We start from the raw sequence: 18055 nt of genomic DNA, 5'->3' as shown, positions 1-18055 counted from the left end.
CTGGCGAGTCGACGGCATGTTCAAACGGCTAGTTTAGTCTGATCAGAAGATGGTCATTAGCCGATCATGTTAAGCCGACCAACCTTTCCCTTTTGGACAGGCCTATGGCCCTTAGCTTTTTCACTTGATGACGACACAGGGAGATCGACTCCTAGTCATCGCCGACCCGTCTTCATCTTGACGGCAACCCAATTCAAAATTCAATACCTGCTAGGAGACAACTGTCACGAAGCTGATAAAAATTATAACATAGTTTCAACATGTAAAAGAGAAACAAGCAAATTATTCACTACGAAAAAATTGACTATTAGCGATGGCTAATTATCATCGCTAATAGTCAGTTTGCCGTCGCTAAAAATTCGATGAAAATATATTAGTTACTAATTATCATTATTTAATTAGCGATGGTATTAGTAATGACAGTACCATTGTTAATAATTTTTTAATATTTTAATTAAAATTTTAAAAAAATTGTTAGTGACAGCTTGACTGTCATTAATGCCATCACTAATAAATTTTTAATTAAAATTTAAAAAAAAATATTAGTGATGGTAGTGCCGTCACTAATACCATAGCTAATAATTTTTATTTTTTTTTAAAAAAATTATGATTAAATATTTTAAAATCTATTTTAAAATTATTTTTTAAAATCTATTATAAATAAAATAATAATTATTTAACATAATTATAAATAAAAAATTAATTATATTATATTATATAATTTTATAAATCTATTTTATAAGTTTAAAAATTATATACATATAAAAAAAATAAGTAGTATATGGATGAACATCTTCATGTATGAATATCTTAACAAATTGAAATCTAAAAAATAGGTGCAAGAAGAAAATATACTAGAAAAATTATGTATAGGCATGCAATCAAGATTATAAAATAGCACTGAGTGATATAAGCCAATTAGAGTGATTACAAAAATTATAATATAGTTTTAACATATAAAAGAGAAATAAGCAAATCATTAGATGCTAGCATTAACAGAGATAGAGATTTTAATAACTTGCTAGCTCATGCATGCTTTTGATGTAATAAATAAAAAATAAAAAAATAAAAAATAATATATATACAAATTGATGCTCAATACATCATAACTAATTATTCCACATCATTCAATGTTAATACCTAATTAATGAAATATGAAGCTAATATGAATATCTGAGGAGTAAAGTTTACCCTTTTCGAGGTCATCAGGATCGGCATGGATAACAATAGCCCTTCTAATAATGAAATTTGATCTACTGAGAGGAATCTGCAAAAGAGAATAAACATGGAAGGATTTAAAATATAGAAAGAATAATTTCTTATTAAAAATATATTAAACATAAGAAAAAAATAAATAACCTGCTTGTCAATAATGCTAAAATTAACAGTCCCTAAAATATCAAACCAAAACCACATAAATATCTAGTATTCCAGTAACCAGCTATGCATAATGCTTCAGTAAACCTACTCAAGCATAAGTAAAACATCATTATTAATATTAAATTATCATTTTTAAATATTATAGAAATAATAATGTAGCATCATAAAATAGCTGTGACAAATAGATCATATCATCTTTACCAGTAGTCACATTTTCAAGATCACCAGCATGGCGGTTCTTATCTTCAGATGCCCCATGTTCCTTCCCAGCAGGATTAAAATGTGGCTATGCATTTGAAAAGAATATTAGAATAACCCATAAATCAAGCACTTCAATCACAGACAATGTTGAATCTCAAAACAAAAGTTGGCTACTAGTAGACATGCAACCATTGGTGGTATCACCAAGAGCGTGAACATAGAATCCATGAAGCCCTTGAGCCCAAAGATGTTTGCAATTACCTTGGTAGGATCACGATCGGGGCTCGGAGAGGTGGGAGGTGTCCAGGGGCTTAGGGAGGCGGGAGGCTACCAGGGGCTCACGGTCAGGGGCTCGGAGAGGTCGGAGGTGGTCGGGAGCTCGAAGAGGTGGTCAGATACTCACAGTCGAGGGCTCAGGGAGGCAGGAGGTGGCCGAAGTCTCATGATCGGGGGCTTGGGGAGACAGGAGGCGGTCGGGGGCTCGGAGAGGCAGGAGGTAGCCAGGGGCTTGCGGCCAGGAGCTCGGGAAGGGAGGCAGCTGGGGGCTTGGGGAAGCGGTCGGAGGCTTGCAGTCGGGGGCTCAGGGAGGCAGGAGGCGGCCAAGGGTTCGATCCGGCAAAGGGAGGCGATTGGGGGCCTGATCCAGCAAGGGGGATGTGGCAGGGGGCTCGATTCGACAAGGAGAGGGGCGAGAGGCCAATCTGATAGGGAGAGGCAGTGGGGGGCCGATCCGACAAGGGGAGCGATGGGAGGAGGCAGCGGGGGCCCGATCCGATAGGGGGCGGTGATGAGGGGCTGATTCAACAAGGAGAGCAGTGGGGGGAGAAGGGGGAGGTAGTCAACACATCGATCCGGCAAGGGGAGGTGGCGGGGGGCCGATTCGGCAAGGGGAGGTGGCGGAGGGTTGATCCGGTAAGGGGAGGCAGTGGGGGGAGAAGGAGGAGGCGGTCGACGGCAAGGGGAGAGCTCGGGGAAGATGATACACGTGCGAAAAAGGGGGTGGGTGAAAACCAGGGTGCACAGGGAAGGGTGATGGGGGAAAATGAAGGTGCACAGGGAAGTTAATAGACGGGAATGGAGAAGTTACTAGCGACAGCTAAATACCGTCGCTAATAATAAAAAAATCCATCGCTAATAATCATAGGCCAAATTAATAAAAAATCTATTGCTATTTTTTTTGAATATGGTATAATTTTAAATTTTAAAATTTATCTTCACCATTCATTATCTAAATAATTATCGTTAGAGTATCATCATAAAAGATTGCCTCGATCCGATAACTCTAACTATATCGATCAATAAAATTTAATTTTAACGATCATGAATGATCGAATGATGATCTGATAAATAGAGACCACTGATAGATTTAAAAACTTGCAATGATGATCTCAGCATCACACTATCAAAATTTTACTTCAATCGGACATCATTATTATGATCAATTTAGCACGGGATGATTTCGATCGTTAAATAAAAAATGAGTGATCAAAAAGCTAAATGATGTTCGATTAAGATGATTTTTTAAGTAAATAATCTTTGTTACCACTTTAATTATTTGTATCATGATGATCATAAAATCCAAACTACACATATATGAACCATTCACATTAAGTAGATCTTATAAAAGTACAAGTATAATTACTTAAGAATTTGAAGAATAAGTATCAAGAGACATATAGCTTTGGATCGTTCATATATGCACGGTTTGAATTTTATGATAACTACCGTACAAATGATTAAAATAGTAACAAAGATCATTTATCTAAAAAATTATCTTATAATCGGACGTCGTTTGATCACTTTTTTTCATTTAACGATTCAAATCATCTCGTGCTAAATTGACTATGATAATGATGTTCGATTGAAGTAAAATTTTGATAGTATACTATAAATATCATCAAGATCATCATTGTAAGTTTTTGAATCCATCGGTGATCTTTATCTATCAGATTATCATGCGGTCGTTCGTGACCGTCGAAATCAAATTTTATTGATCGACATAGCTAAAGCTATCGGATCGAGGTGATCTTTTATGACGATACTCTAATAATAATTATTTAAATAATAAATAATGAAGATAGATTTTAAATTTTAAAATTATATTATATTCAGAAAAAACTAGAAAAAAATTATAGATTATTAGCGACGGTAAATGCTGTCACTAATACGCTTCCTACCGTCGCTAATAAGTTTAATAAATAAAAAAAATTATTAGAGATGGTGATAACCATCGCTAATATTATTTTCACGATCACTAATAAGTTTGATAAATATATATATTTTTTTTTACGATGGCTAAATCTATCGCTAATGATACCGTTGCTAATGATTATTAAGGATGATAATTGCCGTCACTAATATTCTTTCCATTGTTGTTAATAAATTTAATAAATAATTTAATAAATTATTATCGACGAAAGTGTTAGTGTCGGTAATACCGTCACTAATACTCTTTATTAGCGACGGTGAAAATATTGTCGCTAATGACCGTCATTAATATCTTAATTTCTTGTAGTGTAAGAAAATCGTAACTGTTACATCCTAAGAATCTCGAGCGATAGTCTCGCCACCTCGTGCAAATTGCATCCTGATCGAGTGAGATTGTGTCAACTAACTTACCAACTGAAACTCCATACCTTTATCTATAAAGAAGGCTTAAAGAAGACTCCAAAAAGGTATGTTATTATTTTGCTTCTCATATTCCTCCATCTATTGAACGAGAATTCTAACTTGAGCATCGGAAGATCTTCACCGGAGCAACATTTGATCAGGACTTTTATGCAGATCTGACCCTCGGGAGGCCCACTTTACTGTCCACTCCAGTGTCCTAGTGCTGTATGGATTCTCGCACCAACAAAGAGTATTATAGAAAATATGGATAGATCATGATAATTTATATGGAAAAGTAGTAATATAAAAGAATATGAGTAATATATTCTAGAATCATTTTCAATATATCAAAGAGAATGAATAAATTATTTTCTTATCTAATTATTATTTAAAAAATATTTATCCAAAAAGATAGAGAATTCTAGATAAATTATTTACCCTCTAGAGAACAGGCTTTAAATTTTTGGAGAAAACCTGACAAAAATTTGAAAATTTAGAGGTTAAAGTCTATTAGCAAGAGTTATAGTAACAACAGCCTAACCAGAGGGATTTATCACAAACACTCTACGTTGATAAAGATCTTGACCTAGGATAGGGAAAAAGTGAAACTACCATTGTCTACTCACCAACAGTGAATAATCAATAAAGATCTTTACCAGGAAAAAAAAATCAATAATAATAGATTTGGGAAAATTGGCTCAGGTGAATTACAAATAGATCTCGAAATTGACCTTGCTCATGTGACATATCCAACCAATCGGAATCTAATATGAATTAGCCATAAAGTTATCACCTCAGTCAACCAATTTGTGCCAGGTGGCAACTTCAAAAGTGCACGAAAATAACCAAATCTCTCTCCATACGGTGGCAGTTGGCCCACAACGACCCAATGATCCCTCTAATTATGAGATCCGTATCTCACTATATCTCCGGAATGTGCAAGGGGTTATTTGCATCAAGCTCTTTCGCACGTCCTAAGATCTTGATCATGATGGGTCTTGGCCTTGCCTATATAAACCACTTCCCCAAGGATCTTCTAAATAAGTAAAGAAAACTCAAGTCCAATTGAGTTTCTCTAGGTTTCTAACTCATTAGCTTAAAGTGCAAGCACCAGTGGAGATCCATGTAGAGCTTCTAACAGCTTCAAGCCGAGGAGTCGCAAAGGAATGGCACTCCCGTGAACTCATAGAGTTTTTCTTTTCCCCCACTTTCATTCGTGTCCCTCACTTTTTACCTTTTCTCTACCTTCTTCTACTTAGAACCTCCCTTATTTTATTAAGATAGTTTAATTTAGGCATCGGACGGTCTCCACCGAAAATTCTTTGATAAGTGGATTTCCTCTATCTATGATATTTTAAGATTCTCTTGGATACTGAGACGAAGATCCTACTGTCATCAACTATACTGAGGTCTCCGGCTAGCATCCCGAATCCCTGGATTACTCCTTTCAGCTCTCCAACTCCACATCTAACTCACCGGTCTCAGACAAATTGATTCTTGATGGTAACAAATTAGCGCCAAAGGCCTTGATTTCCTAATCAGAGGTTCTTTTCAACATCAAGGTCTCCATCCAGTATCTTGAGTTCCTGATCGCCCCTTTCAGCTCTTTAGTTCAACATCTAGTACGTTGGTCTAAGACAAATTGATTGGCAACAGCAACTATTTATATGCATTCTATGCGGATAATTCTTTCATAATCTAAAGAAAATATTTTATATCATTTTCTTTTAAAAATTAATCTCATATCCAAATTTCTTCGAAATATAAGCAAGAAAAATATATGATTATCCTTTCTATATAAGTGAAGGATCTCAAATTGCTTTTATTGCCCCATTTATGTGGGATGCTATTAGGATATCCAAATCTGTGACCGTGCATAGCACTTGTGCGTGAAAGTCTTTAAATTTTTTTTGTCCTGCACAGAGAATCAAATACTTATTTGATTCAAAGTTGCATACTTTAAAATCCTTTGCCATTGAGATGTCTACCGTTTAGGCCTTTTTAATAATTTAAATGTGTTAGTATGATGCAACATTTCTCATATTCTATATTATTTTCATATGAGAGCAAACATAGAGCTCATTCATGTTGATATTGGAGCTCCATATCTGGTGAGAACAATAATCATGTTCACTAATATATACTATATGGTGCGGTGATATATATCTATTATTTATTAATTTTTTTGTACATATTAGAAATTTTTTTGATACACACCTAGCAGTAATCAAATGCACACTTTTAGATAAATCAATACATAATTTTCAGAATATAAAGTTTATCAATATATAATACATAGCCAGATGATACATATTTAGTAAATTATTATCTAACAATTCAATACATATCTCCAACGAAATTAGTACATTATTTTCAGAACATTATATTTATTAATACATATTAATGAAAAAAATAGTGATATACATTCATTGACTTTTTGATATATATCGTAAAATAGTTTGGTATACATCTAGCAATGATCTAATGTACATCTTTAAGTAAATTAATACATAGTTTTTAGAACATACTTTTTATCTAGAGATGTGTATTAAATTACTACTAATATGTATCAAAAAAACTTACACATGTATCATAAAATCGATGAATGTGTACTAACTAGATCATGAGTGTATATTGATAAACATAATATTCTAAAAATTATGTATCAATTTACTTGAAGGAATCATTGGGTTACTAGATGACTAATTTGCTAAGTATGTAATATCTGATTGTATACTATATATTGGTGAGCTTCGTATTTTTAAAACTATGTATCAATTATTTAAAAATATATATTAATTTATTTGATGATTAATTTATTTAATTAATTATATAATCATATAATATGTATCAGTAAAAAATATATATTAAAAATGAAAAAAAATATTATATTTTTTTATAATAATAATTTTATCAGTAATTTTTTTTTTTTTTTAATTTATTAAGAGAAATATAATAAATTAAAAAATTTATTTTATAATTTTTTAAGTGCCTGCCTCAGGTGATTTTTGTTCGGACCTCCATGGAGAGTAAAATAGAGAAGTTTTATGTCTTCTACCCCGTGGTTCGCGTCCGGATTCCGACAACCCTACCCAGCCAATGAGAAAGCGCCGGTTGACCGACCCTATCATTTAGTCACCACATAAGCCAATCTATCTCGACGGCACGCGTACCACCGAGTGCAACTTGCCCCGGGCGTTGCGGATAATCTTGCCAGCTCAGCAGAGCACTTATCGATCTTGATGCTGCTGATGTCACTATCCAATCTCGCTTCTGACGTGGTCCGATCTCGGCCCTTCCCGCGGACCGCTTGCTACCTACCCTTAGGAAACATGGATAAATAGAAAGCCCCCTACTTCAACAAAATGACCAATCAGCCATTCGAATTCTGATCAGACCGCTGTGGTTCGTTTTCATTGTTATGAAATATATGTTTCCGTTCCAGATAAGCTCCTGGTGATGATCAGCACGAAATTATTTACTGATGGGGAAAGGGGACGACAACGACGCCGATGCTGACACGTGGTAGGAAAAAAATTAATATCAGGCAGATCGCGTCCGTCGACTGTATGAAATGTTTAAGAAGTCCACCATAATTGCTCATCCAACGGTCATGATATTGTGAATCTTAGAAGTATTATTCTCCCCTCGCTTTTTTTCATAAAGCTGGCAATTGAGTAACGTGACAAAGTTTTCGGCGCTGGTCCTGTGTCGACGAAACTGACCCGTTCGATCGGTGTTTCTCTCACTGATATATCTCGGCGAAACTGTGGGCTTTTGGGCGGCGGTCAGGAAATGCTATTGGTCAGATGATGGCTGATGAGTGGTCTTCCAGTTGGACGGCGGGGACCGTTGGAGAGCATGAGCTTTGTTTCACGTGGTGGGATCTGCCCCTTTTTCTCTGTTGACTATTAAGCGAAGGTTCTTAGGGTAGGCGATTGGGTTCTGCAATGGAGTACAGACGCAAGTGTGATTGAGGAATTTCCCAATGTTTTCCATACGGCTCTGGCCTGTTTTCGTGTTGTTTATCTGGGAGAAGGGTTTCCCTCGTTGGCTTCCAAATTTGGTGTCTCTCACTAAAGTATATCCTTTAACAGTTTGTATTTACGTCTGGGACCATTGGTGGATGTTTATTTACGTTGCATGCCATGGGGTCCAGGGTTTCTTGGTCAGCTGGCCATGGGCTTTGAATGGGCCTGTGATTTAGTAGTTTTTTTTTTCCCCTATTAAGATAGAAGATCTTTGATTTCAGTAATGTAACAGCAAACCCACGAGTAGGTTCACTTATATCTCGCTTTGTGCATTTTAGATATTCTAATGTAGTTCAATTGGATCAACTAACATGCTATCAATTATTACCACGTATCCACTTTGCTCTTTCAAGACCCATAAGTGCCTCCCATTCCATTGGAGTACCTTATTCGTATTCTCCTCAAGGAACCATAAAGAATATACATTTTGTGAAAGAGAGAGGGCACTTGCACGCTATAACACCCGCCCCCCCCCCCCCCATCTCCTTAACCAATAGTGATAAGTATTGTTTAATAACCAAAAACCTTAATTCCGAATCTAGTATTAGGAACCTCAGATGATCATGGACTGGATCTAGGCATAGAGAATGTCGAGATTTAAATAAGCCGGTCCCGCAGCTTGATCGAAAATAAATATAGTTCAGACCCAAGGCCTGGCCCATGATCAATTTTACTCTCACAGCATTATTCCGCCAACTGGGTTTAGGTTTCCAAAAGCTTCTTTGCTCTTGGCTACCTGACAAGAACTATTTTGTCTATGGGTACATGTTTCCATAGTATGAGAAAAAACTACCTGATTCAATTATTCTTGATCTCAATCATCTAACCTTTATTAATGGACTCGGACTGGTAAACCACTAAACTAACCCGAGAGGGGCAAACGGGTCATTCGGCTGGACCATGGAAATAGTCGTACCGGACGCCTTGCGTCTCGACATGGCGTTAGATGTCGTGCCGGGCCAGTGACCCGCCAACACAAACCGCCCTTAAGCTTCCCCTTATCTACGCCAATGCCCCCAAAAAGCGAAAAAGGGTTCGGCCTCTCCGTAGCTTTTCATGAGCCCTTTGGGCCCCGCCAAACCCCACCCCCATCTCTGTCTCTCTCTCTCCCTCCATCTAAATCCCTCTCAGTAGCTTCGCTAGGAGTCCGGAAATTCCTATCTCCTCTCCTCTCTAGGGTTTGAAGGCGAACACACGCACGAAGAAGGGAAAAAGGAGCTTCCTTTTAATAGAGATCTCTCGGTGTCGGTAAGTAATTCTTGGAATTTTCGTGTCAGCTTTGGTTATTTCGCGGCTTGTTTGCGTAAAAACTGGTTTTTTTAGAGGTTTTTGGAGATGTTTGAAGAATTTTAGTAGTTGGTTGTTCTCTAAAGCAGCGTTCGCACGAGTTGTCTTCTGTTTTGGATGTGGATGTGGATTTTAAGTGCAAATATAGAATTCGATGTAAGTTTCTTTTTCTTTTTGGATTTTTGATGAGCGATTAATCATGAGGTGTTTTATGTAAGTCTTTGTCCTTTTTTTGTAAACACTTTTTTTTAATAATTTAAGATTGATTCATCTTTGTTTTCTTTTTAATTTATCTTTTCTTTTTGATATTAGAATGATCGCTTTTGATGTCATTTTTTTGGAACAGAAGATCTTTTTAAGATTTCAGCATGTTGTTTTTTAATTAAATTAGTTAGTGCAGAGATTCTTCTGCTCGTATCAGTAATTCCTGTGGACACGAGTCTATGTGATTTACTGGAAATTTTTGGGTGATTTCTAATGTCTTATGGTAGACTTTGGGGGTGGAACAACTCCTCGAGGTTGACGTTATTAACTCTTGTTTTTGCCTCATGTTTTGGGGGTCATTTCAATGAATATGAACTAAGCATTTTTAAATTCTTGCGAACTGAAAGATTACAAGCTTAGCGGTGTATATTCTATATTATTCTTTATGAATTTTATAACGTGGGGCGGCAAATTGGGAGAGTCCATTTGCTTATGACTCCCATTCACTGAAATATTTTATTGACACACGATATGGACGTAGACAAACAATTGCATGAGCTGGATATTGCTGCATCTGCGTCTGCTTCTTATAATCATTATCTATGACTAGCACTTGTTTGCTGTTTGTGGTGAGATTCATCCATCTTTGAATGCATTTTGGCAAATCTGAGGTGATTTTATCGGAAACTCTTCTTCTCTTGATGTTTGGAGAGTCAACTATTGTCATTCCTATTTAGATTTTCTTCTATTTTTTTTGGATTAAAAAAACTACATTTTGATCAACATAATTTATAATTTTTTTGGCCAATTTTCATTCCATTGGAAAATCCTAAAATCTCAGGAATTTTGTTTGAAAGTTGCAGGGAATGCTAGTGGCTTTGATGCTGAATAAACTTAATATAGAAGGCTGTGGCGTATATTAGGGAACTGGTTTAGAAGCCAAATAAGGAGAATCCTGCTGATTTGATATTCATCTGGTTACATAAAAGGAAGCATGGGTCTTCTTTGTGATTTCTGTGGGGAACAAAGATCTATGGTCTACTGCAGGTCTGATGCTGCTTGTTTATGCTTGTCATGCGACCGCAATGTTCATTCTGCGAATGCACTCTCTAGACGTCACTCGCGCACTCTGCTATGCGATAGATGCATTACACAACCAGCCATAGTTAGGTGCATGGAAGAAAATGTTTCACTTTGCCAAAACTGTGATTGGAATGGGCATGGTGGCTCAGCTTCAGGACATAAGAGGCAGACAATCAACTGCTACTCAGGCTGCCCATCTTCTGCTGACCTTTCGAGAATTTGGTCCTTTATTCTGGAGTTTCCTCCTATGGCAGATTCTAACTGCGAACAGGGTATGGGCTTGATGAGCATCAATGAGAACAGTGTCAGTGACTTCTGGGGAGCTCCAGACAACAGCAGTACCAGAAATATAGCCAGTGCAGGCAAGATGAATGATCTGGAAACTGCTAATAAGCTCAATCCGTGGATTGACTCATCTTCAACATCTGCAGGGAATCCTATGCTATACAGTGCAGATCAGGCAGCAGGTTCAGTGGATTCAACTACTCATAAGGTACATGAAACCTTTGAAATACCCATCATGTACCAACCAAACAATGAATATGTTTGTGACTTCTGTCACTTAGATGTTATTGTATTGTTCTGTGTATTATTGATGCAAAAATATATCATGACTTGCAAGTGTGGGTGTTATCTGCAAAATTATTTGGTAACCATCTTTTGCCGAAGGTCACCACCTTCAGTTTATTTTTTTGAACGAGTCATTTGATATGTCTTTCTGTCTGTCTGTGTGTATGTACATATGTTTGCTTGCTTGTGTCTGATGTATGTAATTGCTTGCTTGTGTATGTGATATATATAATGTGTCTGTGTGTGTTTGTACGTATGTATGCTTATGTATTGTGTAAGTGTTTTTACCACATGCCATTTTCAAGATCACTTTTATTTCATCTTTTGAACACCTTATGCACTTTTTTGTTCTTTTCTGCTATTATCTTTTCCTTATTACATATGAGGTATCTTTTAAGGATTTTGTGTTTCTTGAGAAGTACTAATAAAAAGGTAGTTTATCTAGCACGCTTTGGTTTATTAATTTTGGTTGTATAAAGGCCCATTTCAAGTTTTGGCTGCAGTTTTTTTCTACATGTTTGCTTGACGAATTTCATCTGAGCCTACTAAAGAAAGCATCACGAATGTTCTTTTCCCCCATCTGAGCCTACTAAATGAGGCATTAGTTACTTGATTTTGAAATCATTTTTCTGGACATGAATTTTTTTGTATTGTATGTCTGAAAAACAATGGTACTTTTCAAACTCAAGTAAGGGATCACTTCTGTGTTTGCACAAAGATTATGGAGAGCCTTCAAAAGCAACAAATAATACTGCTTTTATCAACTATCTATGTGCATGTTTCTTTTTTTCTTTTTGCACTTCTCATGTGGTTGCTAAGTGCTGAATGAGTCTATAATTTCAATGCTGCAGCTAGGGTTTACTGGGACAAAAGATCTTGCTCTTTCCAAAGATGACTTCTATGAAGATCTCAACATGGATGATGTCGACTTGAATTTTGAGAATTATGAAGAACTGTTTGGTGCATCTCTTAGCAATGCCGAGCAGCTGTTTGATGATGCTGGAATTGACAGTTTTTTTGAATTGAAGGAAATATCTGCTGCCAATTCTGATTGCCAGGGTGAATTTGTCACAGAGGTACACGTTATAAGTTCTTATTTGTAAAATGCTTCTTGTGGGGATCTTCGTATGCAACATCTACCTTCCCTAGAGTCAGAATCTACATTTCTGACCAGATGTGATAGCACTTAGTTCAAAAATAGCTTTACTAATTGCCTAATTGAACTTAACTAACTCCTTTCTCCCACAAGCACAACAAAGAAGGAAAAAAAAAAGAACTCAAAAACAAAAGGGCAACATGATCTTTTATGCCCCAAAAAAGATCATGGGCCAGAAGTAGATGTAAAAATGGGTTTGTTATAACTTGCAAAACATAATATATGGTGATTTAACTTATTGTTGGAATGAATCAGCTGAATTATCATGTGGAAGAAGAAAACCGGGTATAGTAGCCATGAGAGTTGAACTATATCCTAGGGACTTTCTAATATTGACAGCTACATCTTTTTATAGTTCATGTAATTGTCATTATGTTTTGACACACCATTCTGCTTCGCAGTCTTCAAATCATCAATTGAATCATCCCAACTCATTAGTTTTCTCATGTTAGAAATTAGATGGACTTCATGAGGGCCTGAACTTCTTACTTTTCCCTTGATAGCACATATATCAACTACAATGATCTATTGCAAGTAGAAATTGCCAGGATGCTACTGCAGCAGAAGTTATATTATTGAGGAATAAAAAAGGAAGCAAAACTTCCATCTTGGGGTTGTCATGATTTAATTCTGAAATCTGGACACTATCAACGATTGAGCTTCTTGTGTGCACCTTATTGAGAAATTGCTTTCTACCTAGTTGAGAAATTTCTGTTGCATTTTCTTATCTGTGTTATTTTTTCCTTGTATTAAATGTACTGCGTTAATGTCTTTTTCTTCTTAAAGGTACAAGGTACATGAGAAGTTGCCTTGCAAAACTTAATTCTCATGCCTTCAGTTTAGCTATTCCCCGTCAAAGTTTTGGCATGTTCTCATTTACTATACTGGATTGCTAGAACTTACAATAGGTTTATGTGCGCATGCACTCCCTACGAAAGCATGTACACACATATATAAATAAAAAATTGACATCTAGCATGTCTTAGGGACTCTAGGCACTTATTTTTTTCATAATATTTTTAGTGGATTCTGATTAGAACATCCAAGTGCCATGTATAATGTTGGCACACAGCAAAATGCAAAAATGTTTTCTTCATTCTGAGGTTTTAGCATCAGCTGCTTCTGCTAATTTATAGACTGAAATAGGTGTTACAGTATGCATTTGTGCCAGCCTTTGTTACATAAACATGTTCCTGGTTAATAAGCCTAAGGATTTATGAACTATAAATTACGAGGTAGACTGCAGCAGCTAGAAATATCCAAGGGTGTGGATCCTGATAACTAGCAGATTGCATGTGTTGTTGTCCATGAGCTTTGCTATGCTGCTGCATCATCATATGTTTGTGATCAAATGAAAAATTGAGTTAAGCACATATTATCTGCAGTAATTTGATTCCTTATTTTTAAAACTTCATCATTTATTGATTTTTTAAGAAGATTCTCACCATCCTTATCATCCATCTCACTTCTCAGTCATCATCTGCTGGACAGGCCAAGCCTATGCAAGCAACATATAGCAATGCAGTATCTGCTGATTCTGTGATGTCAAATCCAGGAAGCAAAGCAGATCCTAACCTCTGTTTCCCAGCAAGGCAAGCTCGGTCCAGCCTATCTCTTTCCTTTTCTGGTTTGACTGGTGAGAGCAGTGCTGGAGATTATCAAGATTGTGGGATATCATCTGTGCTTTTTATGGGGGAGCCTCCTTGGTGCCCTACTGCTCCAGAGGGTTCCTCTCACACCCCAGCTAGCAGGGATAGTGCTGTGATGCGTTACAAGGAAAAAAAGAAAACAAGGAAGTAAGTGCATTGGCAGTGTGCATCTGATGTTACATGCAAACAAGTTCCGTCACAGTTGTGGTTTCACTTTTTGTTTAGGTCATTTATCTTTATATTTTCATTGCAATATATTGGTCTTAAAGGTAGGATTTAAAGCACCTGATTTACCTGCACATTGATCTTGTTTGTTTGAGAAACTGAAGCCATGAAGACCTATAAGTATTTGTGTGCATCTGGAGTGGCCTAATGACAGATGTCCATTGAATGGCTGTTGATAATTTAGCTACAAAACAATATTAGACTTTTTTTGTAGCAATGAGTATAAACAAAGCATTTGATTGGTTGCTACATGACAAATTGCATAAGCCATGCCATTGCCAGAGCCTCTCAAATGCAGTAGGCCCAGATTTGGTTGGTAACTGACTTCTAGCCTCATGAAAGCTTATTTCTTTCTATGCTGTTTCTTTTTTTTTTTCTTTTTTTTTTTTTTTTGCCATTTATAAAACTTAACTGGGCCAGTAATGATCATTCAATCAGAATAAGCCCTCTTTGTTCTGTTTAAGAGGGACGTCTAATCCCAATTCATCTTCATCAATCTTTTGAAATTTTATGTAGAAGCCAGATTTCACAAATTCCTGCACCTATGTAGCGAATTCAGGTTTGTTAAATCATATCATTAAACCAACAAAGCACTATCTTGATAGATCTGTATCATTGCACCTACTATTATCAGCTAACTCTTTCTTTTATTTTCTAAAAGCTGGAACTACATATCATTCAATTACAATACTTGTGTTTTATCTACATGCACAGATTTGGTGTGAAAAGTTTTGTAGTCATAATCTTATATATTGCACGGAAACAACTTTGTATCAGCTTCGCTGACATAATGTTACAAATAGCTAGAAGAACACCTTGCTGTTGGAGTTTTCTTTGCAAAGCAAAACTTACGAGTGTAACTGAACTGCAAAACTAACAATATTGTTTCATTCTTTTTGAACAGGTTTGAGAAAAAAATTAGGTATGCATCTCGCAAAGCTAGGGCAGATGTGAGGCGGCGAGTGAAGGGAAGGTTTGTGAAAGCAGGTGAAGCTTATGATTATGACCCCCTCTGCAAGACAAGAAGCTGTTAAAAGAAACAAAACATCCTACTTAGCGTAAGATTTAACTTTCATCTGATAAATATTTTGGCAGACGCCAGGCTGTTTTGTGCCCTTTTCATGGAATTAAAAAAGTGCCCATCTATTAATCAAAAAAGAAAAAGGAGAAAAAAAGGAGAGAAATGAAGAAAGAAAATAATGAAGATGAAAGAGGACATGATAAAGGATAAAGGTTATAGTTAGCTGGCTGGGAGGTTCTTGAAGCTGAATTGTGGTCTAATCTGCTCTGTTGGTTAGATGCCCCAACGCCTTGTAGTTTGGTGCTGTTTTCTTCCTTTTTCCCTGTCTAGTAGTGAAGCATGGATGTTCAGTAATTTGGGGCAAGGGACGCATCTCAATCCATTCCTCCAGTACATATGATGGCTTAAATTGCTGGTTCACTGACCCTCCCTCTTTGCATCTCTTCCATCTCCTCTTCATTTTTGCTGACTCCGACAGTTGCCATGGCTTGCCCTGGGGCAGAGCCCTCCTCCCAACTTTGGCTTTAGAAAATATGTCTATACCTATATATATAAATATAAGTATATATATTTTTCCCCTTCTGTAATCTGTAGAACATACTGTCTGTTGTAACCAAAGGAGATTGCTTTGTATTTATTCACACGTGAAAGAGATCTGCTATATTACTGTAAGGCTTGGAAAATCTGTAAAGTTGGTCTTTTGTGCTGTTGACTGTAGAAAATACTGTAATTGAAGCTTCGTAGATCTGTCTAAATCTATTGGTTAATTTGTTGATATCTTGTTTTTACAATTGCAAAAGGAGCTTGAAAGTGTATGTTCTTATATGCAATTCAGTATGTATAAAATTAAGAATTTGTGTCATAGATGCCATTGCTCTCAATGCCAGATTCATTCCTCCTCTTTTTTTTTACTTCATTCTTTTTATGTATTGTCTGTTCATGATCGTACATGCTATCATTTAAAAATAAGTGAAGGCACATTTGTTATGACTCCTTTTAACAGTAAGAGCTCACTTGCCCTAGGTCAGTGTTACATATGGTCAGTAAAATGTGTGAATTACAAATGCATGTTTGGATCTTGTAAATCAGGATAGTTTCAATAGTTTTTCCATAACCACAAGGGCAAAATTATAACTCAAACCTCTTTCGTTTTATGAAGTTTCAAATACTGGAAGCTTGCATTTTGGATCTATCTGTGACTTCAATTATAAATTAGGGGTTTGTGGATCCTGTTTAGTTGTGATGTTTTGTCTTCATGGACCAATGCAATTTAGTTCATTGGTTTGCATGATTTACTTTCTTTGTGCTTGGAGTGGTGTTAAAATGGCTATACTTGGACTTGTCATTTAGTGTGAGCATGTGCTGCGTAAGGCCTGTTACCCACCATTGTTCTTTTTGTGTTCTCCTTTCTTTGCAATTAGTGAAAGACTATATTGAGATTGATGTTAAAGATAGCATTTGCGCAGAATTTCTGCGACTCCTTGTTTTTATTTTCGCTTTTTTCTCAAAGCAGTGAAACTTTGCTACCAAAAGTTCTAAAAGTTCTACGAACGAGTTGAAAAATAAAAATATTTCATCATACATATTGATTCTAATTCATTTATCTTTTGAATTTTCGTATATAAAAACTGAAAACAGGAGCAATACCAGGGTGCCCGTAGTGTTTGGATTTTTCTTCTCGCAGGACCTTAGCTGCTTCAAAAGTGCTTAATTTTTTACTGCATGTTATTTGGTCGGGGGCTCGTTGTGGCATGGAACTAGTATCATGGGCAGGGATGGACCTTTCTATTTTTATCCTTTTTTTTTTTCTTTAATATTTTGATAGGAAAAGCTGAGACTAACCTAAGATCTGCCTTATCATACCATGGTGAATTTAATTTTCTATGAGGATCAATATTTTTCTTTGAAAGTTGTAAACCAGCAGAAATCAAAGTTATCTTTCGATCTTCTAATTGAGCACACGATTAAAAACAAGCGTAGAAAAACTTTGCTTTGGAAACATGTAGGCAGTCTTTCGATCTTGGGAGTTAACCCGGGGTGGATAGTTTTTAATTCTAGGTAACTTTCTTTGATTTCTTATCCGAGTTAATAATATTTACTGTTTGGCTTAAGGTTGAAGGTTAGTGGCCTAAGTGGTGGAAAAAAGAAAAATTTTTCTGGATTAAACTTTATTTCACCCAACGTATGAAATAAAACTGCTAGGTTGAGCACCTCTTTGATGCATTGACCTCCTCTTTTCAGCACCTTATTTTTTTTTTTTGAAAAAAAAAAAACTGTGTCCGTTGGTTAAATAAGCATCCTGTAATCACTACATGACCAACATCGATAAATTTTTTGTGCACCACAGGTGGTGTAGAAAATCCAATGTGAAGCATATTATTTTGTTCGTTTAGTCCATGTATTTAATGCTTATAAGTCGATTTTTTTGTTTAAAAATTTTATATGACGAAAGTACTTCTGCTTTTTGAAAAAAATTATGATATTTTGTGGCATAATATGGTCTAGGATGTTATAATATGGCATAAGATATCATAATATAAAAGGTATATTTTTGGATAATTATTTTTTAATATGTATTTAATATCTATAGTTTTACTTTTTCATTTGAAAATTTTGAATGACGAAAATGCCTCTATTC

At 36.1% G+C, this 18055-nt stretch overlaps 1 protein-coding gene across 3 annotated transcripts; it reads left to right on the top strand.

Moving 5' to 3' along the window:
* The first annotated feature begins 9305 nt into the window (after positions 1-9305).
* Positions 9306-16281, top strand: LOC105060757 (zinc finger protein CONSTANS-LIKE 10). 3 transcript variants are annotated; one of them, XM_010944593.3, is made up of 5 exons: positions 9306-9470; positions 10571-11289; positions 12218-12442; positions 14014-14318; positions 15301-16281. In XM_010944593.3, the coding sequence occupies exons 2-5, from the start codon at positions 10708-10710 to the stop codon at positions 15428-15430; spliced, it is 1242 nt and encodes a 413-aa protein (XP_010942895.1). In that variant the 5' UTR covers positions 9306-9470; positions 10571-10707; the 3' UTR covers positions 15431-16281. The 3 variants fall into 3 exon arrangements, with proteins under 3 accessions (XP_010942895.1, XP_010942894.1, XP_010942892.1); XM_010944592.4 differs by having other exon boundaries at positions 9307-9470; positions 10577-11289; positions 13996-14318; XM_010944590.3 differs by having other exon boundaries at positions 9307-9470; positions 13996-14318.
* Positions 16282-18055: the final 1774 nt, after the last annotated feature.

Source organism: Elaeis guineensis, chromosome 1, assembly GCF_000442705.2.
Source record: "Elaeis guineensis isolate ETL-2024a chromosome 1, EG11, whole genome shotgun sequence".
Classification (NCBI taxonomy): Eukaryota; Viridiplantae; Streptophyta; class Magnoliopsida; order Arecales; family Arecaceae; genus Elaeis; species Elaeis guineensis.
The sequence above is the reverse complement of the archived record's forward strand: the minus strand, read 5'-3'. Positions and strand labels throughout refer to the sequence as shown.

Bases quoted from the DNA above. Each gene is read 5' to 3' on its own strand.
- LOC105060757 (XM_010944592.4), top strand. From the start codon at position 10,708: ATGGGTCTTCTTTGTGATTTCTGTGGGGAACAAAGATCTATGGTCTAC. The intron at 11,290-12,217 runs GTACATGAAACC...TCAATGCTGCAG, and splicing joins TGGATTCAACTACTCATAAG to CTAGGGTTTACTGGGACAAA. The intron at 12,443-13,995 runs GTACACGTTATA...CTCACTTCTCAG, and splicing joins AGGGTGAATTTGTCACAGAG to TCATCATCTGCTGGACAGGC.